The sequence below is a fragment of the Octopus sinensis genome, linkage group LG8 (assembly GCF_006345805.1).
Source record: "Octopus sinensis linkage group LG8, ASM634580v1, whole genome shotgun sequence".
NCBI classification, from domain to species: Eukaryota; Metazoa; Mollusca; class Cephalopoda; order Octopoda; family Octopodidae; genus Octopus; species Octopus sinensis.
The window spans coordinates 63111490-63137841 of record NC_043004.1 but is presented as its reverse complement, the minus strand read 5'-3'; the positions used below and the strand labels follow the sequence as shown (position 1 = coordinate 63137841).

At 37.3% G+C, this 26352-nt stretch overlaps 1 protein-coding gene across 4 annotated transcripts in view; it reads left to right on the top strand.

Moving 5' to 3' along the window:
* Nucleotides 1–26352, top strand: part of LOC115215172 — a 36308-nt gene that overhangs the window by 3046 nt on the left and 6910 nt on the right. The window contains exons 2-7 of one of the 4 annotated variants that reach the window (XM_036505433.1): nucleotides 1111–1146; nucleotides 13712–13791; nucleotides 17736–17774; nucleotides 19097–19174; nucleotides 22257–22334; nucleotides 23583–23636. In XM_036505433.1, the coding sequence (XP_036361326.1) occupies nucleotides 1111–1146; nucleotides 13712–13791; nucleotides 17736–17774; nucleotides 19097–19174; nucleotides 22257–22334; nucleotides 23583–23636 (365 nt within the window). Of the gene's footprint in view, nucleotides 1–1110; nucleotides 1147–13711; nucleotides 13792–17735; nucleotides 17775–19096; nucleotides 19175–22256; nucleotides 22335–23582; nucleotides 23637–26352 lie in introns of those variants that run through there. The other 3 variants (XM_029784354.2, XM_029784352.2, XM_036505434.1) reach the window with 3 other exon arrangements.

The window sequence follows — 26352 nt, the reverse complement described above, 5'->3', positions numbered from 1 at the left end:
AACATACATACATACATACATGCATACATACATACATACATACATACATGCATATATACATACATACATGCATACATGCATACATACATACATACATACATACATACATACATACATACACACACACATATATATACACACACTAACACACATACACACACACACACACACACACACATATATATATACATATTGACAAAAGAAGTCGCCAGAATTTTGGGAAAAAATCCTTTATTTATTCATTATTAGCACTTGCACGCATAGATATGTACTTACATGTTAGCATACATGCATGCATGCATTTACACGGTCTTATTTTAATTTCCGTTTGTCAAATCTGCTCGCATCTGTAGCATCCTGACTCAATTGATAATCGATATGCTAAACTATTTTAAAAACAACTGTAAGAAACTTTGAATATTTTTATTCTCTATCTAAAATTAACTGTCATTTTCAGGTGATGCCAAATGTTTTGCTTTCTCACTTTTACTTTAATCTATGCATGCATGTCTGTGTTCATTACCTGCTTGATATAGAGGTATTGCTGGGCTTATGACACTTGTTGAGGAAGAAGCGATAGTACATGTTTACTGTAATGTTCACTATATAAACCTTTTCATTTTCTTAACAGCTTTGCATATGTGGTGAAATCTATATTTTTCATAAAATTTCCTCATTTCTCCGGAATTACACTCAATTCCATTATAGTAATCGTGTCACATCCCCTACTTACGTTTTTTCTTTTACTCGCTAGTATGTAAGTAAAATATTATTCAAATCTATCCATCAGGTGTTTAGAAACTTGTTTTTTGGCACGCGCATGACTCATTAGGAGACTTTCCGTACATGTATACTTCAATAAAAATTCTCCCCTTTTCCTTTCTTTCTCTCTTTTGTTTTGGCTAAAATTCAGAAATACATGTTTTATTTTCTACACTTAATCCATTTATGACAGCAACATTGACGTGCCTCATTCTTGGAAACGTAATATACATCTGGAAGGATCATACAACCTCCATTTAGTAATAACGCATTTATCAATTTATTCAGTAACATGCGTTCATCCACTATTACAGTTAATGCTAATAGTTTTATATGTCCTTCTTTCAGGGAGAATAGGAAGTCATCTAAGAAGTACAACAAACTGTAAGAACCTGTTTTTTATGTAAATCTCATTCTTTTCCTGGATCTTTGGTGCCAGTTATAGAATTAACATAACGTTATGTTATTCACATTTTAACATCATAGGTCATGATATATACCTGCTTTAGTTCCTTCATTTTAGTATTATTATTAGAGATATGAGACGTTCCACCTTTGCTACTTTCTAATCAATAGTTACAATTTCATATATGCCCAATTCGTTAATCTTATTTATTTACATTTATAGAGTATAGTTAATTATTATCGATTGAATTTTTTCAAGATGCAGAAACAAATTATCCATCCATCCATGCTTCTATTTATCCATCTTTTACGGTCACTATTCCTCCGTCACCTGCTGCATATGGTTCATTCAGAAATAAATGTCCTTAGATTTGGGGGCTGTGTAACTGAGTGCAATATATTACAGATAATATGCTATTTCTTACTCGTTTCTATCTCATACTCGTTGCATTATTGGCTACGCCTTGCTCTTGATACAATAACCTGCTTGTGATGAACTACGAGTCGTTGCTTTTATCAATGTGATATTTGGAGTAGTTTGTTCTGAGAACTTGTTCTTCAGACAGCTCACTAATGCTTCAGTAGGCATTTTAAAGTTTCCTTTCTACAACCAATACCTGGTTCCATTCCAATCAAAGTAAAAAAAGAAGGTTTCCTGCCTGTTGGCTTGGTTTGAAGAATCCATTTTGCAATAGTCTTCAGCTAAATGCTACCTAATTTTCCGTAGTATCCTCATGTGAAGTAGCAGCACGAACTGGAAAGACTCCTTGATAACGGAGTTGAGAACCCTGTCGAGTGACGTTACTCCAAGGACTCTTCGGAGAAACCCGTCTCGGCCACATTTATTCGCGATCATACTGCTCTAGTCTTTACACAACATTTATGACCAAAGATTAAGAGAGACATAGAAAGCGTACCGAAGTTAGCGAATGCGCAATTTTTTCTCTTTTTAAGAAATTCCTCCTTTCACGATGGAATGCTGGAAAAGTCACTTACAATTCTAACACCGAGTCCAGCCCCCAGGTCCTTGTTCCACATGAAGATCTCCATTTATCTGTCATGTTCCATTGACAACAGTGTGAGGAAAATGTGGTCAGTATATGCACCGTGGTTGCTCATACATTCACTAGGTACTATACAAAATCCACCGCTGGACACATCACAGAGAAAATCTACGCTCACCTCTACTCATTTAGTTACGCACAACTCCTACTTTGTATATCCTCAGCTAAGTGAATGCTTATTCCTAGATCGAAAAAAGTAGTATTTGTGATTTACCTTGTCAATAATTGACGCTTTACCTCACTACAAGCGGTCTGGGTCCTCATTTTACCAAGGCGAGAATATCATCATAATCACAACTGATCCTTCCCAACGCAGAAGGCGAAACAAGCTTGTGATTAATTATAAACATGAACTAAAATTACTGCGTACACCTTACTCTGTGCGAAACACACTTCCGTTTTAGAACACCTTTCACTCTTATATTTCTCTCTAATCCCTACACCATTTTATGCGCTACGAATCTGTATTACATGTTTGATGTTTCTAACTCTTACTCGTCGCATTATTGGCTACGCCTTGCTCTTTATATAATAACCTGCTTATGATGAACTACGAGTCATTGCTTTTATCAATGTGATATTTGGAGTAGTTTGTTCTGAGAACTTGTTCTTCAGCGCAGCTCAATAATGCTTTAGTAGGCATTTTAAAGTCTCCTTTCTACAACCAATACCTGGTTCCATTCCAATCAATCTCATCTTTATTCTCCCAGAACAGACTGTGCATTTTCTTGTCCTGCCAAATTTTCTTCATCTGCTCTCTCTGGTCTTTCTTAAATTGTATCGGATCTACAGCTTCACTTTTAAGCTTCCATTAATTTTCACTGCTTCAATCATTTCTTCTTTACTCCCCTTGATATACTAAGCCAGGCTATTCCTTTCTTTCCTTACACAACCTTCGCAATAATCACCGTCTCCCTTTCTACCTCTTTACATACAATATTGACATGTCGCTCTTGGGGTGTAGTTCCTTGTTCATTGTCATTAATTTAGGTGTTCTCCAGTCTCTTGTAATTCATGCTTCTTCCAAGATACTATTCTTGCCCCATATATCATCAGAAAAAAGAAACAGCCCACATGTTAATTGCTTTAATCTTATAGTGGTCATTTAGCTTCGATTGGAGCACATCCCTAAATTCTGAGTTCAAATTCCGCTGCGATCGAATTTGTCATCCATCCATTCGGGGTCGAGGAAATAAGTACGATTTATGCACTGGAGGCTATGTAATCGACTATCACCTTCCCTCAACGTTTCAGGCCTTCTGCCTATTGTGGAAAGAATTGCTATGGTTATTAAGGAGCCGAGCTGGCAGAATCGTTAGTACGTCGGGCGAAATGCTTTGAAGTATTTCGTTTGTCACAACGTTCTGAGTTCAAATTCCACCGAGGAAGAGTTTAACTTTCATTCTTTCGGGGACGACAAATAAAGTACCAGTGAAGCACTGGGGTCTAAATGATCGAATATTCCCGCCCACCACCAAATTTGAGGCTTCAGCAGCAAGTATTATTATTATTATTATCATTATTATTATTCTATGTTTGACTTTTGCTTTAAAGTTGCACAAGCTGGCTCCAATTCTCACCCAGAGACCTCAAGAGACAGTTGGAAGTTCGTGTTGGTGTTATGCCTAGGGTGCCATATATTTGGTTTTGTACTTAGTGTTGTACTAGTGAATGCCTAAAAAAACATACGAAAATTATGTTTGTTTTAAAACTTGATATTACATGGAAAGTATTTTGCGTAGGATATGAGCAGTTCCCATGAGCACTATCTTTTGAATTTCTGCCATTTTTGGGTTTCCTGGTATCTGAGTTAGGTAGCAATCAGCCCCTTTTGCTATCATTCCCAGGGCACCTATGACAACAGGTATTGTTTTAGTCTTCAGGTTCCACATTTTGCTGATTTCTATTTCAAGATCTTTATATTTGCTCAGTTTTTGGTAGGTCTTGACAGATACGTTTATATCGATTGGGACAGTCATACCAATGAGGAGGCATGTTCTTTGTTTGAAGTCTTTCAATATGATGTCTGGCCTATTCGCATCTATCTTTTTGTCATTTTGGATGGTGAAGTTCCAGAGGAGTGAGATGTGATCATTTTCAAGCACTGGAGAGGGTTTGCGTTCCCACCAGTTTTTATTATGGAGCAAGTCCAGGCTTTTTCAAATTACCCAGTGAATATATTGTGCAACTCTATCATGCCTGTTGAGATACCCTGTAGACGCAAGAATACTGCACTTGGAGACAACATGATCAATGGTTTCATTTTGTTGTCGACATACACGACATGTTGGGCTACTGCCGTTCTTTAATATGTTGGCCTGGTAGTTCCCTGTAGGTAGGCATTGATCTTCAGCTGCTATGATAAACCCCTCTGTTTCAGATTTTAAGCCAGAGGCCATTAGCCATTGATGAGTCAGGGCTTTGTCAACATCTGCATTATTCGCTCTTTTTGGGTATTTGCCATTGAGAGGTTTTTCTTACCATTTATTATCCAGAATATCTAAGGCCGCAGTTTTGGCACGGGTTTTCATGCGCTTAGCTTTTTCTGTGCTTGTTTCTTGTATGTCTAATTCCGAAATTTGTTGTATTCGGAATTCACTTAGATATTCCTTTGCCTGTCTTGTTACTAAGTATGATGCTTTCTTATTTTCATGTTTTGAGAGAAGTTTTAACATCCAGTCCTCAGAGTTTTTCAGGTAGGTGTCTAGGTCAATTGTAGCAATGTTCATTGTTATTGCCAGTATTATAAGTCCACGGCCTCCCTCTTTTCTTGGCAGATAAAGTCGTTCTACATGTGCCTTAGGGTGGTGCATTCTATGCATTGTCAACTATTTTCGTATTGTTTTGTTAAAATCACATATTTCAGTAATTGACCAGTTAACAATATTGAAACTGTAAGTCACGACTGCTATGGCTAAAGCATTGATCGCTTCGATCCTGTTTCTCGCATTCAGTTCTGTCTTGAGTATTCCTCTTACTCTGCCCTAACATTCTCTCCTGATCCTTTCCTTCATCACTGAATACCTTATTCCGTCCCCTTCAATTACCCGCAGGTATTTGTAGCTCTCCACTGGGTCCAACTCTTTATGACATTCTGCTGGTCAAGGTTAGATGTTTCTGTGATTTCTCCTTCGATAAAGGTAGCTTTTGCTCATTTATCGAGGCCAAATTGCATTCTGATGTCATCACAGTATCGTTAGTAGGCCCTCGAATTGTTAGTCATAGTTTGCAAAGAGCTTTAAATCATCCATGTAAATGAGATGATTTATATTTTTATCCCTCATTTTATATCCGTAGTGTGCGTCATTGAGCAATTTTGAGAGAGGTATTAAGGCTAAACAAAAGAGGAGTTGTGATAGTGAGTCACCCTGGAAAATGCCACATCAAATGTTTACATCACCAGCATTTAGGGAATCGTCGTCACTGTTCAAAGTTAGTGTGGTTTTCCATAATCTCATACTTGCTGTTTTCAAATCTTTTCACCACATAGAATCGTGGAGTTTTCGCGGATGCATAGTACAGGTAGTTGAGATCTGTGATATCAACAACATTAGCTGAAATTATATCCTTAAGTGCAATGCGGATTTAACCAATTGTTTTCAGGTTTTGGCCAGAATTGCGGATTTTTGGGAGAGTATCGCTTTCATTCATACTGGTTTCTTTGATTTTCAGCCATTCAATCATGATTTGATATTTTAGCTCATGTAGTTCTGTTGGGTCAGTATTTGTGTGACATTCTTCATCTATTCTTCATCTGTCTTAGTGTTTATCATTGGTTCAGGGAGTATTTCACTTTGCATATCAATTATACTAACTCTTTCAATCCTTACTGCGTTTTTATCAGCCCTGGGATGGCGTATAATTATTTCCACTGTATTATCTTCTTTAGCCACAGCTTTGTTCTTTTTATCCGTTACCTCTTGTTTAATTTGGTCAATCTCTACTTCAGTCAGTAATTTTGGTTATAATGTTTCTGCTGACGTTGGCAAGTTTTTTACTGTCTATGTAGTGTCTTACTTCAGAGTGTTTCTGTCTCCAGTTTAAGTAGGTTTGTACAGTGTTAGATTTATCTGTGGGGAAATATATGGCATGGTAGAAGGCCTCAAGAACTTCTTTATTAACTTCCTTAGACTATTTTTCATTCTTTTTCTTTTGGTTATTTGATGACGGGCATGGATGGCCATCTGTTGGAATATTCTGGTTGTGGGGTACGTCCAGCTCCTGTGTGTCGGGAGGATTTGAACGAGTAGCTGAATTTTCAATCAGAATTTGGTTCAATATTCGGGTTTGTGGTCTTTTGTAATCCGATCGATGACCATTGCGGTTTGCTTTGTTGACAATGAGGCATAACGAGCTTCGGCTCTTACATTAGGGGACGGATCTGTCAGTTTAGGGTTACGTGTTTGCGACGTCACCGCCTCTGCATCTAAATATTGTTCGTAGCGTAGTTTCTTAATGCTAGCAGATCTGTATTCGTCTGTATTTTTGTTGTTGATAGATTTACCTCCAGACATTGTTTTTTTTCCTGGTATTTTTTACCCTAATGAAAGGTTCACTCTGTGATGGTTCGAAACTACGAGAATAAAATAAGAAGAAAAACAAAGAAAGTTTTGATTTTGTTTTTGCTTGGTTTGTGATACGTGTTTTCATGTGAGTGAGTGTGTGTCCTGTAAACTTCACTTAGTGTGTACAACTTTTGGATGTATGTGTAGTCCTATGGGTATCAAAATGTATATATGATTGTGTAGACATTCGAGTGCATGCGTAATTACTCTATTTATGTATTCACTATTTTTTTTTATTCTGGTCCGTTTCTATTTTATTCTATATAAACTTTCCAGTGTTGATATCGCGCGTGTGTTTCGCACATGTTTCATTGAGACACCGTGCGTAGGAGAAACTGTTTTTTGTTTCTTAGTGTCTTCGTTAAAAGGCTGCATCCTTCACGTTTTCCTCAGGTTCCTTTATCTAATTCCATCGATGTTATTGGATTAGATTTGTTTTTGAATGTAGAGCCCGGTTTAGTACATCCATGTGGTTATTCAGTGCTGGCCCTATCTTTATTATTATTATTATTATTATTATTATTATTATTATTATTATTAAGAGAGCAGTGCATGCCATTAGAGTGCTGCTAGGGTAAAAAATACGAGTCCCAGTATACTCATCATGACTACCTGTCTGATACGGGCATACCAGGCACATGCATCACAACCCAATGTGCCTAACATGGTGACCTCATAACAAGATAAAGATCACATGACCTTGCAGAGGGTGGGCTCCAATTAGAAATTTCTTCAGGTCAAGTAGTAGCTCACCCCAATCAAAAGGCCCGTAATAAGGGTTCTTTAAGGATATTGAATTAAACACCTATGTTCTGGAGGTGATTTATTAAAACCCTTTTATTATTATTATTGTTTTGTTATTTATGCCATTCATTTACACTCAACAGATTGGACTTTTGGAAAAGACAAGAATCCTACAACAAGTTACCTTAGATGCCAAGAACCCTCCAAAGTACCCTAGCTGTCCCTAATCACATTGTTATCTGCTGCTGCACTAAACTGGGCTTTATGCCTATTTCCTCTATCCATTTGTTCATCTGTTTATGGACAGTTCCCAATGCATCTATAAATACCGGGATGCATTTTACCTGCACTTTCCATGGTCTCTGTAATTCAATAGCTAGGTCTTGGTACTTTGCAATTTTTTCTATACTTTTCATATTAATTTTGTCCTCATTTGTAACTGTAGAGTCAATTTTCTGGCACTTTCTATTGTCTTTTTCTACTACTACTACTACTACTACTACTACTACTACTACTACTACTACTACTACTACTACTACTACTACTACTACTGCTACTACCATATCAGACCTTGTGGCTTCTTTTACTCTGTCATGTTCATACTATTTATCAGTAGGCCAAAATCCTAGCTTTCCACAAAGCTCCCGGTGGATTGCTCTCCCTGTATTTTCATGTCTTTTCTCGTATTCTTTATGTGCCATCATGCTACATTCACTTACTATATGAATAACGGTTTCCTCTTTTGATTTGCATAATCTCCATTGCGAATCTACTTCATAATATCGCATAATATTCGCTTGATATTATACACCTACTAACAAAATTTATATCTCCAATTTCAGTTTTCCCCTCTTCCGCCATGACCATGTCTCACTACTAGCATTTGCTGAGACTATTTTTAGGGATCTATAATGCAACGCCCTCTCTTGCCAATCGGCTAATTTATGTTCTTTCCTCCGGTTTTTAAGTTCGTTTCGTATTTTGTTTTGCCTATATCTTGCAGTGAGTCTAACGGCTTTTAATAAAAAATGTTCACTATTACCTACACAGGAGTCTCTATGTACTCTACCTAACTCCAAGCAGTCTTCCATTGAGATTAATCCTCTTACACCTTCCTTTCTACTTACGTATAATATTGCTACCCATGCTCTACAGTGGAGTCCACTCTCCAAGTTTTGTCCAGTCTATAAAAGCTTCCGAGTATCTAAATAATGATACTTCCCAAGTATTTACAGCTTACAACCTTCGATAGATACGAACCATTTAGCTTTGACATCTTTAGCTTTCTCACCCTTCTGATATACTCCTCAATTTTGGTTTTCATTTCTGTAGTTAGTAATCTTTCAGATTCTAATACACCTTGACCCTTATAACTCTCCCCTCCTCTCAATCACTTTAATGTCTGGCTGTTTGATAATGGGATACCTTCGCTGTTAACAACCTGTCCCCTTCTCATGATTAATATTGCAAATTTATCTATGCCAAATTTGATGCCTGTATCTTTGCTGAAGAGTCTTACTAAACAGTTTCAGCTCATCCTTGTACAGCAAATGGTTAGTTTTCCCATTATTATTCCTGAACTGATCCCCTTCATTTGCCTTCCTTAATACTAAATTGAGGAGGATCAAACATAAGACAAACATCAAAGGGGATAACGATTCCCCCTGGAAAGTTCCTCTTTTTATATTAACTTTCCCTAAGGGTGTGTCACCTGAGTATAGATCTACTTTCCATTACACCATGCAAAATTAATTCTCTTAAATTATTTGCTATACTGAACATAATGAAACATTCACTTATTCATGAGTTTGGGATCATGTCATAGGCTTTCCTATAATCTACTCATGTTTTTATTATTTTTTCATTCTTGCATTTACACCATTTAGAACTGCTTTGTCTATATATAATAAAAAAAGGCGTTCCTCTAGCCTTCTTGTGGCAATCTTTCTGTTCTTCTCGTAGTAAAGTCTGGTTGTCAAGGTGCTCCTAAATGCTTTCTAAAAGCATTCCTGTTAACAGCTTCTACACTAATGGTAAGCAAGTGGCTGGTCTATAGTTGATAGCTGTATTACCCTATTTCATAATGAGTATTTCATAATGAGTATTTTCCTCCCTCTAGTCATTCAATCTGGTATTATTCTGTCATTAAAGCAATCCTGAAGTTGTTCCCTCAGCCTCCTATGTAAACTACTGAATTATTTTGGCCAGTACCCTTGGACAAAATCTGGACCTAGGCCCTTCCGATTTGGCATTTTCCCTAGGACTTTACTCAATAATGAACTAGTTCATCTTAGATCTGGCTGTTTTTTCACTCATTACTTCTTCCCTCACTTTCTTTAACCCTATTGCATATCCATTATGATGTACTGATTTCTCCCAAATATTGCTATTTCTGGCTTCCTTTAGAATTAGGATTCTCGTCTTCAGTACTTCGTTCTCCACAATTTATTTGGTTATAAAATCTCTTCTCGTTTGTCTCAAATAAAATATTCCGTTAATCTTATCTATTCTTTTCTGGTATCTTGAGAGCTTGCCTGCTACCGCTATGATACGCTGTTTCAACTCTTCTATTACTGTTCCAGATATTTTCTTTTTCCTTAAATATCTTTTCTATGGGAAATATATTGTATTTCCTAAATTCTTCAGTTTCCAGGTTTCTATTCTACTCTTATCCTGTCTTAAAGTCTTCACTGTATTTTGTAGTGTCCTGTTTCACAACTCTTTTCTAATATTTCCTTGTGTGATATCTAATCTTCTGGTGACAACTACCCATCCTGCATAGATCAATACGAGAACATCTTCTATATTTCTAGAATGTATCCTCCTGATAACAGAATCTGGTGATTTATTCGATCAGATATAGCTTCTCATCAATCAGTCAGTCTACATTGTTCTCCGGGGCACCTTCACCAACTCCAGCCTCATCAACTTTCTCTGTAGTCACTTCTACATCACTTGCTGTCTTTTCGATCGTCAGCCTCTTTTAATCTCATCAAGCGGTTATGATGTAAACGATCCTTTTACTTATTGTACTTACCTTGTCACAGAGTCTCTCCTCCATCATATCTGAGACCTGCTTCTCCATCCACATACCATGCATCCTCTTTACACATTCAACTATAGGTTTTCCTTCATCTGCAACAGGTCTACTCAGAAAAATATTATTCCGTGACAGGTATATTCATTGTCTTAATTCATTTTCTTCTAACAGACTGTACGAATATGAATGGCTTATGCTGCTCACCCTCAGGATATATGGGCGAAAGTCGTCAGCTTTCGTCCCACGTAGCTCAAGCAGAGGAAAGTGTTGCTAAATTATCATAACCACCAGTATTTTTACACAGGGACCATCTCTAGAGGATTTTGTCTTAAAAAACTCAAAGGGAACCGGTTACCTTTAAAAACTTTACGTGAGCAATCCTGCGCTGGACACACACCCATAATGCAGGGCTCCGCAACTCCTTAAATACATACATGCATATACATACAAACACATATACATACATATAGAAATACATACATAAATACAAATACTCATACACTCACGCACACACATGCACACACATATATACACACATACATATATATTTATATATACACACACACATACATATCCATACGCATACATATATCCAGACATGCATATGTGATCGCAAACACGCATATCATTTATCGTTGTTATCATCAATGCTGTCTTAATCAGTAAGGGCTTAATAAACAATTAATAAAGACATGCCAACAGCACCATCAACAACAACACTGTCACCACCACTTTGATCAGCAAAACCAACCATAACGAGGACGTTAACAATAACAGACGTGGCGAGAGGAACATCAATGACAACAGCACCAACTTTTTTTTCATGCGAACCGCAGTTTCCTGTAAGAAAATGAAACCACATCCTCCACTACAGGCAGCATTATCGCCTAATCACCTATGCCACCGTCACCACCACGACCACCACGACCACCATCCACGACGACGACCACCACCACCACCATCACGACGACGACGACGACCACCACCACCACCACTACCACCACCACCACCACCACCACCACCACCACCGACAACGACGACGACAACAGCAACAACAACAACAACAACAACAGTATCAGTGACAGCACCGGCATGAAAACCAACGTTTCTTTTGCCAAAGGTACTCAACAGAGATAGGTGAAGCACACTTTGGACAGTTATTTTTGTCAAACCCAATCTTCTTGTGCTGCCAATTGGTGAGAAAGGTCAGCTCGAGAAAAGATCTGTGATCTAGATTTGTCTTAACAAGAGGCCGGACATATCGAAACTCCTATTCCAGTGCCGTCAGAAAGACGTCTGAAAGATATTTGAGGATGAACCTGGCAAGTCAGGGAAGCAAAAAGATCTGGATCTCCCATTGCTATATGTCGTAACGAAGAGGCAACGAAAAGGACAGTCATGCAGTCTTCCTTCTCAAATGAACATATTCTTAACCCATCGTATCTGCGGAGACTAATAAATAAATATATTTCAAATGCATTTAACAATGAAAACGTGGGATAAGATCTATTGTGTGATAAGATCTATTGAAATAATTTATATTCTCATGAGGTTCATGAAATGGATATAAAATAGCAGTATTTAACTCAAATGTAGGAACGAGAAAGTTTGCTTATTTACTCTTGATTTCCGCAGAGGTAGAGTAACCAAAATTACTTCAATTTTTATTAAATTCTTCCTCGCTCATTTTTTTTCTTTCTTCCTAAAACTTCGTATTCACAAACAAATCATCATCTCTATACAGAGCCCCAGAGAATTTCGGTAACTAACTGTGTTGACAACGCCTAAAATAAATGACCATCAAACCCGTAACCTGTTACTAATGTGTATGTATATATGTACATATAATTATTACTAAGTGGAGGCGCAATGGCCCAGTGGTTAGGGCAGCGGGCTCGCGGTCATAGGATCGCAGTTTCGATTCCCAGACCGGGCGTTGTGAGTGTTTATTGAGCGAAAACACCTAAAGCTCCACGCGGCTCCGGCAGGGGATGGTGGTGATCCCTGCTGTACTCTTCCTGTTTCTGTTGTACCTGTATTTCAAAGGGCCGGCCTTGCCACTCTCTGTTTCACGCTGAATATCCCCGAGAACTACGTTAAGGGTACACGTGTCTGTGGAGTGCTCAGCCACTTACACGTTAATTTGACGAGCAGGCTGTTCCGTTGATTCGGATCAACCGGAACCCTCGTCGTCGTAACCGACGGAGTGCTTCCATATTACTAATATAGAGATAAGACCTGAAATTTGTTGGGAGGAAGATAGTCGATGACATCGACCCCCATTATTTGAATGGTACTTAATTCCTCGTCTCCGAAAGTACGAAATGTAACGTCAAACTCGGCAGAATTTGAACATTGATCGTAAAGATGGACAAAATTATGCGAAGCATTTAGCACGTCGTGCTAGCTTTTCAGCCAGCGCGCTGCCTTTACATGTACAAATAACCAAATACGGAATATATGTTTATAAATAAAGGTAAAATGATGACGTAACAGACCACATAATTCAAAGTAAAACCTTTATTATCTCCAAGAAAAAAAGAAGGAAGAAAACAGCATTATGGAAAATTTCCAATACACCACCATGCGTTTTTGATGTAATAGTAAAACATTGTTTCCTTCGTTCAATCCTGTTTCCATTTTGTAATTACATACATTTGATGGAAGCACTCCGTCGGTTACCACGACGAGGGTTCCGGTTCAACGGAACAGCCTCCTCGTGAAATTAACGTGTAAGTGGCTGAGCACTCCACAGGCACGTGTACCCTTAACGTAGTTCTCGGGGATATTCAGCGTGACACAGAGAGTGACAAGGCCGGCCCTTTGAAATACAGGTACAACAGAAACAGGAAGTAAGAGTGAGAGAAAGTTGTGGTGAAAGAGCACAGCAGGGAGCACCACCATCCCCTGCCGGAGACTCGTGGAGCTTTTAGGTGTTTTCGCTCAATAAACACTCATAACGCCCGGTCTGGGAATCGAAACCGCGATCCTAAGACCGCGAGTCCGCTGCCCTAACCACTGGGCCATTGCGCCTCCACTAAATACATCTATTTACAACACAAATATATATTTAATTATAACCTCTTTCAGTCTCTCTCTAACTAAAGACATTTTTCTGTTTTATATTCTAGGTGCGGCATCGTGGTGGGATTGTGTGCAGCAACTATAATTTTATTGATCGGATACCTGGTTACTAATTTTCAAACAAAAAGTAAAACGTTTATTTAGATAATTCGTTTTCTCCAATCACCACCACCACCACCACCACCACCACCACCACATACATTACAACAATTTCCTCATCATCGTAGTCATCCTCATCATCCTCAGTACCTACATCATCAGCAGCATCATTAGCATCATCATCAACAACCTCCACTTATCATCATCAATATATTTATTTCTCTACAGTTTTTATTGGAAGTCAAAGTTCTTTCATATCACACACGTTCTTGTAATTATCTGCGTATATTTAACTTAACTTTTATGTTTTAATTGTGTCTGACTGCAGCGATGCATAGAATTACGTTGAATTGATCCCAGGTCTATTATTTTCAATCCTAGTTCTGATTCCACCATATTCTTTCGCCGAACGAAGACCTAATACAGACAAATAAACAAACACAGGCACACACACACAAACACAAACACACACGCGCAAACACAAGTAAACACACACACACACACACTTACATATAAATATATATATATATATATATATATATATATATATATATATATATATATTGGTAATTAATGGGGATTTCTCCAAACGTTTACCGGTTTCCTCTATCTCTATGTTAATCCAGGTTGCCGTATCAGTCATCGATATGTCTTAACCGGCATCTAATTGCATTTTTGTCTGGAAACCATTTATTTTTACCGACACAAAAATTTCGGTTTTCTATGGTATAATTCATTTTTGTTGAGGAGACTTTCTTCGGTTTCTCATTCTTACATTTTTCTTCAACCAGGATTCTGACTGTCTATGCCCAATTTTACTGCACTTAAAACGCTTTTTTGTTTTATCTTTAAAGGGACAATATTTCTTTAAGTGCAGGTCTCCGCAACCATAGTACTGTTTTGGATTTATTTGTCTTTTTCTTTTACACCTTTGTACATTGTTATTTTTATTATTATTATTATTATTATTATTATTATTATTATTATTATTATTATTATTATTATTATTATTATTATTATTATTATTATTATTATTATTATTATTATTATTATTATTATTATTATTATTATTATTATTATTATTATTATTATTATTATCATCATCATGATCATCGTCATGATCATCATTATCGTCATCATTATTGTCTTCTTTTTTTCTTGTCAACATATTTATTCAAGTTTGATGATATTATTTTTCTAATTTCCGCGTCTTCCGTAGCCACAAGCCCTTTAACGAATATGAAGCACTTGAACATATCTGGAGTTAATTCTCCAAGTTTATACCTTTCGCAACCCTCATTAACCAAATACTAACCCTATCTTATAGCATGATCAGGCAGACTCCTTTGAGTTTATTTTCTATCTCGGTGTTTGTTTAAACGGTTCGAGATCTTTATTCTTCGCCGCATCAATATTCTCCTATCTCGGTAATGTTTTTGTGCGTATGGTCTCTCTTCTCTGGGACATATTTAAAACATACGGTTTGTATTATTGACATGAGTTTATTGAGTCTCATATCTTTGTCTTGCATAGGGTGGTTTTACGCCAGTTCTGCTGGAGTATCTGTTTTCAAGTGAATTCCAGTCGGCCTTATAGAAACTTAGGCTGGATAGCGTTTGAGCACCATCTGTGCGGTGTTTATCTGTAGTTAATTCCGGGCCATACATTCTCAGTTGTAGCATGTTATGGTCTGAGAATATTCTCGGTGATTTCCACATTGCTTGTAAAACAGAGGTCCAGGGTGTCTTTGTGCCTGGTTGGAAAGACTATGATTTGCTTCACGAATAGCATTTTCGTAAGATCAAGTAGAGATTCAGTTTGATTTCGCTTTTTGTGCGTAATTCCAGAGATTATATTGCCACCAGGCCACCTGATGTTGGGGACGTTGAAGTCACCCATAAGGAAAATAGTAGTACGTTGATCCAATTGAGTTAGTAATTCCTTTATCAGGCTGAGGCTTTCCTCAAATTTCCCATCATGATTTAAGGCATCAGGTGGGCGATCTAGTGTGCATATCACTATATCAAGTTGCTTTAGATGTACTGTGAGTGTGTCACAGACCGAGTTCGAGTTCGATAACAGGTTTACTGGTGTGGCATCTTCGCGGATCTACATTGCATCTCCACCGTCACTTCTTTTTCTTCTGTCTGCACAGAAGATAACATACATTGGTATGTGTATCTCCGCATCATTTATGCGAGCAGATAGATACGTTTCTGTAAGTGCACTGCACTTAGCTTGATTACATGCAGAAAGATTCTTCAGGTGCTCAATTTTGCATTTGTTAATGTTCTGTAGCAGGCCTCTCATATTCATTAGTAGAAATAGCGTTGGTGTTGGTGTGGTGAGTGGTTTGGTGACAGTGGTGCCCGTCCTGGTTTCATCAATTGAGGAGGTCTTGTGTGCGAAGGTACATAGCTCAGCTTTCTTTGTAGCCATGACAACCGTTGCACTATTTCCTGTGCCACACTTTCAAAAATGCTGTTGCTCAACCGCTGCAGCTTGTACTGCATCTGCATATGACTTCTATCTGGCCTTCTTTTCTGCAGGTTTGTGCTGAGATATAGATTTTTGTGGTTCTATCCTTTATTGGGTAGGTGATGGACTTTGCTCCACTGCCGGGTGCGCAAAACGGTAGTTCGTCCCACTCTTTCCATACCCGCAGACACCTCTTTTGTGGAACTTTTCGATAGACCTTTTTCTCTGAGAGGGTTTGATTTGGGTTTTTATTTTAGAACCTCATTCACTTTGCTTTCGCCTGGTTCTTCTTTTTCTTCTTCTACATTGCTGGAGTGGGAGGTGTTGGGACTCTGGTTGTTCGTACTTTTATTGTTTCCTTCCTTGTTGAGCTTCTTAACTCTGTTGTCACTGCTTTCTGCGTGAGGTTTCTCACAGGCAGTGTCATAATTTTTGTCTCCACATTTGAAAATGATGTCTAGTTTTTCCAGAGGTGTCCGTATGAGCACAGTTGGTCGGACGAACTCATTCTTCTTCCGTTCTATTTGGGCCATATATCTGGAGAAACCATTGTTCTTTAAGGTAGCGGGAATTAAATAGGCGAATCGCCTTCTACCAGTAGGAAAAATACTCTTTGTAGAATTCCAATTTCTTGCCATCTTCTTTGTAGATTTTGAGTGCAAATACAAAGAGAGTAGAGGTGTCATGGAAGGAAGAGCGGACAGGTGTGAGAAGTTCGGTAGGTGATGGGAAGCAATCTGGGAAGGGAAGAGACTAAAACGGGTGACGGGGGAAATGTGAGGAGACAGAGAGGAAGGTTAAGGTAGAGACGGGGGACGGGAGTATATTGTGAGGGAAACAGAGGTGAAGGAAGGGTAGGTATACAGGGGAAAGGACGGGTAAGGTAACAGTGAGGGTTGCATTGTAGGTGTGGGTGGATGGAGATAGGGGGGGAGTAAGTGGGAGTGAGATAGAGACTAGAATATTTGTAAATATGAGCGAAGATGTGGATAAAAATGAGTGAGAGAAAGAAAGGATATATATTTGGAGAAACCAGTGACAGGAAACACGTATAATATACTAGCAGTATCGCCCGGCGTTGCTCGGGTTTGTAAGGGAAATAACTATATAAGCATTTTTAGAGAGTTATAGCCAAAAGATAGCAAAAAATTGCATTAAAAATGGAAAAAAAAATGATACTAAATTTTTTTTAAATCGTTGACTCATCGTAGACATTTTTAGAGAGTTACTTCCCCTATATAATAGCGAAAAAATGCATCAAAATGGAAAAAGATGATGGTAAATTATTTTTAAAATCGTAGACTCATCGTAGACGTGCGCTAATACCCAGAAGGGCTCGATATGACTCACGACTATAAGATACCCGCTTTTGGTTACACTGCACCGCAAAATGTGGGAGTAGTTAGGAATCTAAATCGTGGGAGAAAGACACACAACTTCACTTTTATATATAAAGATTTGATTTTATGTTTCTCTTTCGTTTTATTTTCACAGGAAAAGAAGGACCAATACTAAAAGTAAACTGGGGCATATGTAGGTATCTAATTATATACTCCTTCTGTAGTGGATGATTGAATGAGTGGAGAACCAAACAGTTTATAACAATCTGGTTTGTGATAAATGTTATAATAGCTTTTACAAATATAGATTATACTGTATACAGATAAACACATTCATTTCTCAATTCAAATTCCATTTATAGGAGCTCCATTCTAGAAGTTTTAACTTCTTAAGGAGAAGCAGTTATAAATGACCTGGAACACATGAATATGAGGATATCGTTATAATAATAAGCATAAGCTGGCGCGCAAACATTTCTTATTCCAAATTGACGGAGATGGTTGTAAAAGCAATTTGAATACATTAGTGTTTTGTAATGCGTTGAAATTTATGAATGTTTGTCCTGAGAAAATAGGAAAAGTCTAAAGCATCGGATACATCTCTTCCTTAGATATTTAGAAAGGTCACGCCAGATATTAATCCTTTTAACTTTACAAGATACAATAATTTTGTGCAAAATAACTGGTAATGTGATGTGATGTAATATCTCCATAGATTTTCAAGAACAACTGGGGAAATTTTAGAAATATGAAAGAAACGGTAAAACAGGTAAATGAGTATAGAACATGGCATTATACTTAAGAACAGTTTAATGATAATTACACACAGTGATGATCTGGCTATATCATATCTGAAACTTATAAAACTGCGATGTAAACTTGGTTAAAAACCTCGACTGATAAAGCTGAATGTAGATTAACCTTGTGTATATATATATATACACGTGTCTGCGTTTGTATATATGTGTATATTTACACACACACAGGATATATATATATATATATATATATATATATATATATATATATATATATATATATATATATATATATATATATATATATATATATATATATATATATATATATATATACATATATATATATATATATATATATATACATATACATGTGAAGGCGCGTAGCTTAGTGGTTAGGGCATTCGACTCACGATTGTAAGGTCGTGAGTTCGATTCCCGGTGACGCGTTATGTCCTTGAGCAAGACACTTTATTTCACGTTGCTCCAGTCCACTCAGCTGGCAAAAATGAGTTGTACCTGTATTTCAAAGGGCCGGCCTTGTCACACTCTGTGTCACGCTGAATCTCCCTGAGAACTACGTTAGGGGTACACGTGTCTGTGGAGTGCTCAATCATTTTCACGTTAATTTGACGAGCAGACTGTTCCGTTGATCGTATCAGCTGGGACCCTCGTCGTCGTAACCGACGGAGTATTCCTATGTAACTTTATATATACATTTACTTGAACTAATGCCTGCTTTGTTTAATTTTGACAGGGAAAACCGAATCGATAGGAAACTCTGAGTCAATAGGAAAATCCGAATCCTCACCAGATATATTTAAACAAAGTACAGGTAGGAATCTGATAAAATATTTCGTCTATTGTGGATAATAAAAGGTGTGGAGAGAATAGAATATTGTCTTTCATTATCTTTTTTCATTAATGTTATGATAATTTTCCTCCACTCTTGAGATATATACAGTTTGTTGTATTCCTGTAAACACATAGGTACTCTTAAGTTAAATCTTTTTTACGTATATTTCACATAGAATGTTACGGATGATATTCCACTCATTCATCAATATAATTGCATATGATTCAAGCAGTAATACATTGACGTGTCCCCTGCATATAAATGTATAACTTGATGATTATTTCTGGAGAAATAATCATGAGCCATTTCAAACTTAATAACTATGTATATATGTATGTGTATAGATATATATACAGTGTACCGACAGTATTCGTTCGGATGATGACTCTCTCGGGGTGAATAAATCAGTTTTTATTTTTTGAGATACATTCGACAAAATTGACTTCTTGAGATATTCTTTCGATGACATCTTCTAGGCAACCCCCAAAGCTTCATCGCTATTACACGTTTTACAGTCTTGAAGGTCCTCATAGGCTTGACCTTCAGCTCGTCTCTCATATTGCAGTTGTATAAGTTGGTCTCTCATTCCACCGTACCCCCGCACAAAATCGAGTTGGTTTTAACGGGTGAGGAGGGGAAAATATCAGATACTTTGTGATCGAAGAAATTTCTCCGATAGCTAGGCCTCGGTCTTCGATATGGTGTAGCAGGGCACAGTGTCTTGCAGCCATACATGCGGCCTCACTTTAGCTACCCAGTCTATCCTGGGCTTCACCAACTTGCTCAGAATACGGATCTAACCGTCTGTATTCAGCTTGAGGGAAGAAGTGGGGTGGTATGATGTCACCTTCACTGTTAACGAAGACAATGATTGTCATTGTTGTTGTTTGGAGCGTTCATCTCGTCTTTGCAGAAATCCTACTTCTCTACTGTCGCCTCGTAGACGAATCCTGAATTCTCCAGCTCCTTTCGGACATTTAAAAGTATCCTTCAGATGACGTTGGAGAGGGTGGAATCTGCTTTTTTGTAAAAAAAAACCCCCAAAACAATTAGTAACACCGAATGTGTTGGTATGTTACAGAAAATAAAGTAAATATTTTAAACGAAAGATAGCAACGAAAACAGCCTAGAAAATTGAGTAAATACTGGTAGGGGGAGGAGGTACATGGTCAAGAGAAAAGAGCTGCGGACTCGTGATCTAGGGATCGCGGGTTCGAATCTCAGAGCGCTCGGTGTGTGTGTGTGTGTGTGTGTGTGTGTGTGTGTGTTTATGAGCGAAACACCTAAGCTTCACGTGGCTGCGCCAGAAGGAAACAGCGAAATTCTGCTGACTTTTACACCACCACTTTCTCTCAATATTTCCTTCTGCATCTAGCAGCTCACATGCGAGGGCCGGTGTTCCCTCTTGTTAGTTATACTAAGCTTTTTTCAGAACTTACCATAGTACTTGCAGGTTGACAGCATCGAAGAGGTTAGATAGGTCTTATACGCCCTGTCGGAGGGATTAAAGATCATGTTGATATTGCCACGGCCTGAACAAGTTCCGCACTATGATTCTGGATAGTTACCCTTTAAAACGTGTTTGATGATCCTGCCAAGAATGCGTCACGCACGTTCTTACCAACAACAGACAGAAGCGATATTCCTTGTTGATTATCGCAGACATTGCTGTCTCCTTTGTTCTTATAAAAATGTTAAACTGATGCATCTATGAAGCCCTCTGGTATACGGCCTACTATCCAAATGTTTATGAAGAGGTCATGCAGTTTCTTAAAAACTATCCACCATGTTTGTAGATCTCAGGAGCGATAGCATCCCTGCCATGTGTTTACCAGAAAAGATATGTTTAATAGAGTTTACTACTTTCAGGAAGACTGGCTCCAGAGACAGTTCTGGTATCTCAGTGTGCTGTGGAACCGGCATTTTTACGTCTTCATTAGTGACTGAGGTGGAGTTTACACAGCTTCAAAGTGATCATTTCATCGTTTCAGGATGTCAGATTTATCAGTCAGCAATGTCTCTCTATTCGATAAAATGTAGGAGTTACACCATGCTCTTGAGGCCATCACAAAAGGCTTTATAATCCTTTCTATCTGCAGCTTCTTCGAGTTTAGTAGTATTGAAAGAGCACCAAACCTCCTTCATCTGTCTCAGAGGATGCTGGACCTGGCCTCTGCATTTTTTGTAGGCATTCTCTTTTCTGCATGAGCTCTTATCATTTATCTATGTTTTGTGAGAGCCAACCAAGGTGATTCTATGTCATCATGAATATCAACAGCTTTGATTGAAGCGTTCAACTTGATAGAGATTACTGTCTGATTTTCAGCAGATTTCAAAGGCAGAACATTAATGCACTTAGGCACTGATGACTTTTGTAACCTTGTGTGTTTCAGAAGGGACGTAGCCTTACTATGGAGAAGATAATGGCCAGAGAGATAGCAGGTGTTACGGAAGGAACGTCTAATGGTAAAGTCCCTATTATCACGTTTCTTAGTGATGACAGTCTATGAGATGCCAATCCTGAAATATAGAATGCGTCCGGGTCGTCTTGCAACGATTTCGCTGTTGAAAAAAGGTATTTGTGGTGTTTAGACTGAATATCCTGCAGATGAAGATCACACGCAGACCGCTTAAGTTCGTTCGACTTACACCATGGCGATCAAGCACAACCTCTCATTCCAACAGGAGCGTTAAAGTCACCTATAAGGATACGTTTATCCCTACGATGACAACTTGAGTGACATCACGGAGTTAGTTGTAAAAATACATCCTTTTCCTATTGAGTGCTAGCCATGCTTGGGGCATAACAACTGACAAACACGAGGGTTCTGATCAAGTTCCCACGTTAGTGTCAAGATGCGGTCAGAAATACATTTTGTTACAGAAAGGATGGATCTAGTTATTTCTGTTTTTATGGCAAACCAACACCAGATTGGCGTGGATCGTCTTCATTTCTTCCACAGCAGAAAAATTTGTATCTATCTTTAATTTCTTCTAACTGTGACGATCCTGCAAGACATGTTTCACTAAATGCAGTTATATAAATATTGAATTTTTTTAGTTCAACGGCAACTCGTGCTGTTTTTTGTTTTGGTGCTTTGTGATTGGCTTGGAGAGTGCACACATTCCAAGAATCAAGGTTAATATTCTTACATTTCTTCGTGTGTCAACTGTGTTGCTGAATAACAAAACAGCTACAAGGTGTGTAAGCAATGTTTGGGGTTCCTTTACTTGCCTCTTCCCCTGTTGGGGAAAACAGTGCTATGTCTAAATAGAGCTGCTTCGCGACTACTGGAGGACAAGGACAGCACAATTACTCACAGGTTCTGTACTGGAACGGCCATAACCCACTGGTTACCGATTGTGTAGAAATCCAGCAAGAAACTGTCTGTAATATCCTTTACTTGTCCCTGCCACTTTCATCCTCTCGCCTGAGGATATTTTGATTTTTTTTCAAGTTGAAGCTGTGTCGTATTGAATGACTAAATGGAAGTTTGTCAGAAAACCCACACATATGATATCTCTCTCTATATATAATATATCAAGTAAATCATGTTCTATGAGAAGAATATATTTATATCAGTAGATGATATCAATGTGATTTCAAACGTTTCACAGCCAGCATTATGGAAAAGTAATTTATTTTAGTGTATAAAAAATTATTATAAATGTATCTGTTCAGAAATTGTTGTAAATCTTATATTCTGTGTATCTGAAAAACTAGCCTTCTATACTGGTATTAGTTTGTAATAGTACCATATAATTTATAACATATTACACTAGTGTAGACATGATTTAGTGTACACTAAATAATATACATGTTTATCAGTATACATAAAACTGTCCATACAAACACGCAAACACTTATACATACAGACACACATGTATACGACCATACATACATACATACAATCATACATACATACATACATACATACATACATACATACATACATACAATCATACATACATACATACATACATGCATACATACATATATAATATATATACATATATATATATGTGTGTGTGTGTGTGTATGGATCTATGTACATATGTGGGTATACTTAAGATCTTACAAAATTTGTCCCGCAATGTTATCCCCACAAATTGTTTACTACGTAGTAACTTGGGATTATATATTTTCATAGTGAGTGTATCGTCAGTGATATTTTTTAAAATGAGATGCTTCGGAAGACCCTTGTATTTTTTTGGTTTTGCACAACATCCAAATATATATATATATATATATAATATACATACACACACACACACACACATACACACATACATACATATGCACACACACATACACACACACACACACACACACAAATATATATATATATATATATTAACATGTGTCTATTTCGTTTCACTTCTACAGATGAACCCGAAACAAAACCTGCAACAATTAACCAAACGTCGGACTTGGACAAAGGTATGTATCTGATGAAATCAACTGACAGTAGTGAATGGTTGAACAAGTGGAGCAACAAGCTATATATTTAATTCTATTTTGCTATCATAAATATTATGAGAGCTTTCAAAAAATATACATATTCCTGTAAGCAGAAACGTATATTTATGTCCTCAGCCAGAGACCCATATATATATGAGTTAAATTCTAGGATTTTGAGACAATTTTAGGAGTAGGAATTAGTACTGCCTTAAAGCATTTGAATGTTAGTATATCATTAATATGTCTCTCATAATCTGACCTGCCAACGTTTGGTAGTCCAGAATGAAGGAGATCGCTCTAACAGTAGTTTGAACGCATGCATGATTGTCATAGCTGACTATTTTGTAGATTGCAGTGGGGATGAATGAAGATTACGAAGCAATAAATTTTTGGGGTTAAGTTTGTCAAAAATGTTACAGAAACTAATGAAATGCTACAGATATTTCCGCTAGCACAAAACGTTCAAGGACGGTAAAGATGAGGTGAGAAACGGCGACGAGAGTTTGAGTTCTAACATCAGAGCTTGTTGAAAATTCTCTCAAAATTATGGTTAAAGTCTGATGAGTGTTTATAAAGGCAGTAAGCTTACAGTTATGATTTAGTGTGGTCACTGTACACAATCCTTCACGAATACATGAACATTCGTTAAATGTCTTCTTAGAGCGCTTGGTGACGAACATTTTAGTAATCAACTGCTTGACGTAGATGTCCATCAAAACTGTCTTTTACTATCCATACAGTAGAAACCTTACTCTCTGTGATATTTGGTTGTTTCATAAGATGAAGGAGAAGAAGGGGGACACTCGTATGAATGATGCAGAAGGTGGCGACAAGTGTCTTGGAAACCTTCAATTTGGAAGTCTTTCTTGTGGCCTTCAGGAAGGGGATTTAGCTCAACATCAAGTCCATTACATTCAAAGGATGCTACTTCAAACGAGATTTGTATCGTGTACATGTTTAAATTTCTAAATGTCGCTACTGACAAAGAACGAAAACATCATTACCAGCTAGTTACCTGGGGTTAAAATGGTAGTAACATCGTCTTAATCAGGATTGACAATTTAAGTTGGCAAATGTATTATAATCTGTAGTACGGTTACTACTTAATACTCGCTCAGAGATTTAAAATCCATCCTGCTATTGTCCCTTATGAGAGAATACGGAAATGTCGGCGTGTGATACAAACCTAAACCTGAATGATCTACCGATTGCGACCGTTTTGTCTTATGTTACACTACATCAATTGCATCAACATCCAATGTTCCGCTAGGTTTTATGTACTGAGAGATGTTTCAAATCTTACCTGGGTTTATAAACATTTTCTAGCTAACTGGAGGGATGCAGCAATACATTGATAGGCCGTTGCTAGTATAGGAATGATACATATTAGGAAATCGATGTAATGTGATAAAACGGAGCAGTAGTAAAGTCTCACATGTGCAATAAATAAATCATGATAGTTGATATTTTTCGCTTACCGTCAGGACAGGCAGTTTTTAACTATGCAGATTCTGTCATGCAATGTAGCAACTATTAGACTTAATTTCTAGAGTCAAAAAAAGAGGACAATTACAAAAACCTACTTGCTCACGCACAGGCTGAGATGTAGCACTATTTTAAACAATGTATGATGCAGCTGATGTCAATGATTTCGGTAGTCAATTATTGTTTAATAATTTATTTTCATTTGTTTTAGTCCAAATAATATTTGATATTTCTTATACTGTATAAGCAGTTTAATCATCTTGTATATATCACGTTTAGTAAATCATTTTGGAAAAATGCGAAAGACAAACATTTGCCTATTACAAGAACTGTATAGCTTTTGGACAATTTTAACTGGTTCGACTGTGGATTCAGTTGTTGGTTCCTCTAGTAAACCTATTGAGTAAAGTAAAAAAGATTTTATCACGTAAACGTCAACAGCAACGATAGAAATTTGAATGAATACTTTATATACTTAATTCTACATTTTGTTCCGGCGAATATCTTGTGTAACATTTGTCATTCATTCGCCTATACATAAATACATACATACATATATATGTATGTATGTATGTATGTATGTATGTATGTATGTATGTATGTATGTATGTATGTATATATATATATATATATATATATATATGATAATTGATATTTGATTTAGATGTATTTCTCCATTTTCTTATCTTGTATTAGTAATTTGTGGTAAATCATTTTACCTTTGCCCATATAATTCAGTAAATGAATTGATTGCATCGCAATCCTTAACATTTATGTATTAACTTTGTTGGGTACTTCACTAGCAGTATATTGGATATATGTTATCCCATGGAGACTTGCATTTACAACCCCTATCTCAATTTGTATATATATATATATATATATATATATATATATATATATATTTATATGCGGCTACGGCATGCTTATTTCAGTTTCCGTTCACCTAATCCACACACAAGGCTTTATTCGGACCAAGTTCACCGTAGTTGTCACCTGCTCAAAGTGCAAGCGGTGGGGGAATGAACTCAGAATGATGTGATTCGGTAGCAATCTTTGTACCACACAGGCATGAATTTTTAACCTAATCTCCCTGCTGGAAGTTTTAGATATCACTATAGCTCTACAAATACGGCAAACGTAAATTTTAGAGGACAAAACAGATTTGTAGTATAGAGTAACTGAAATATGTCATTTGAGGAAAATGCAT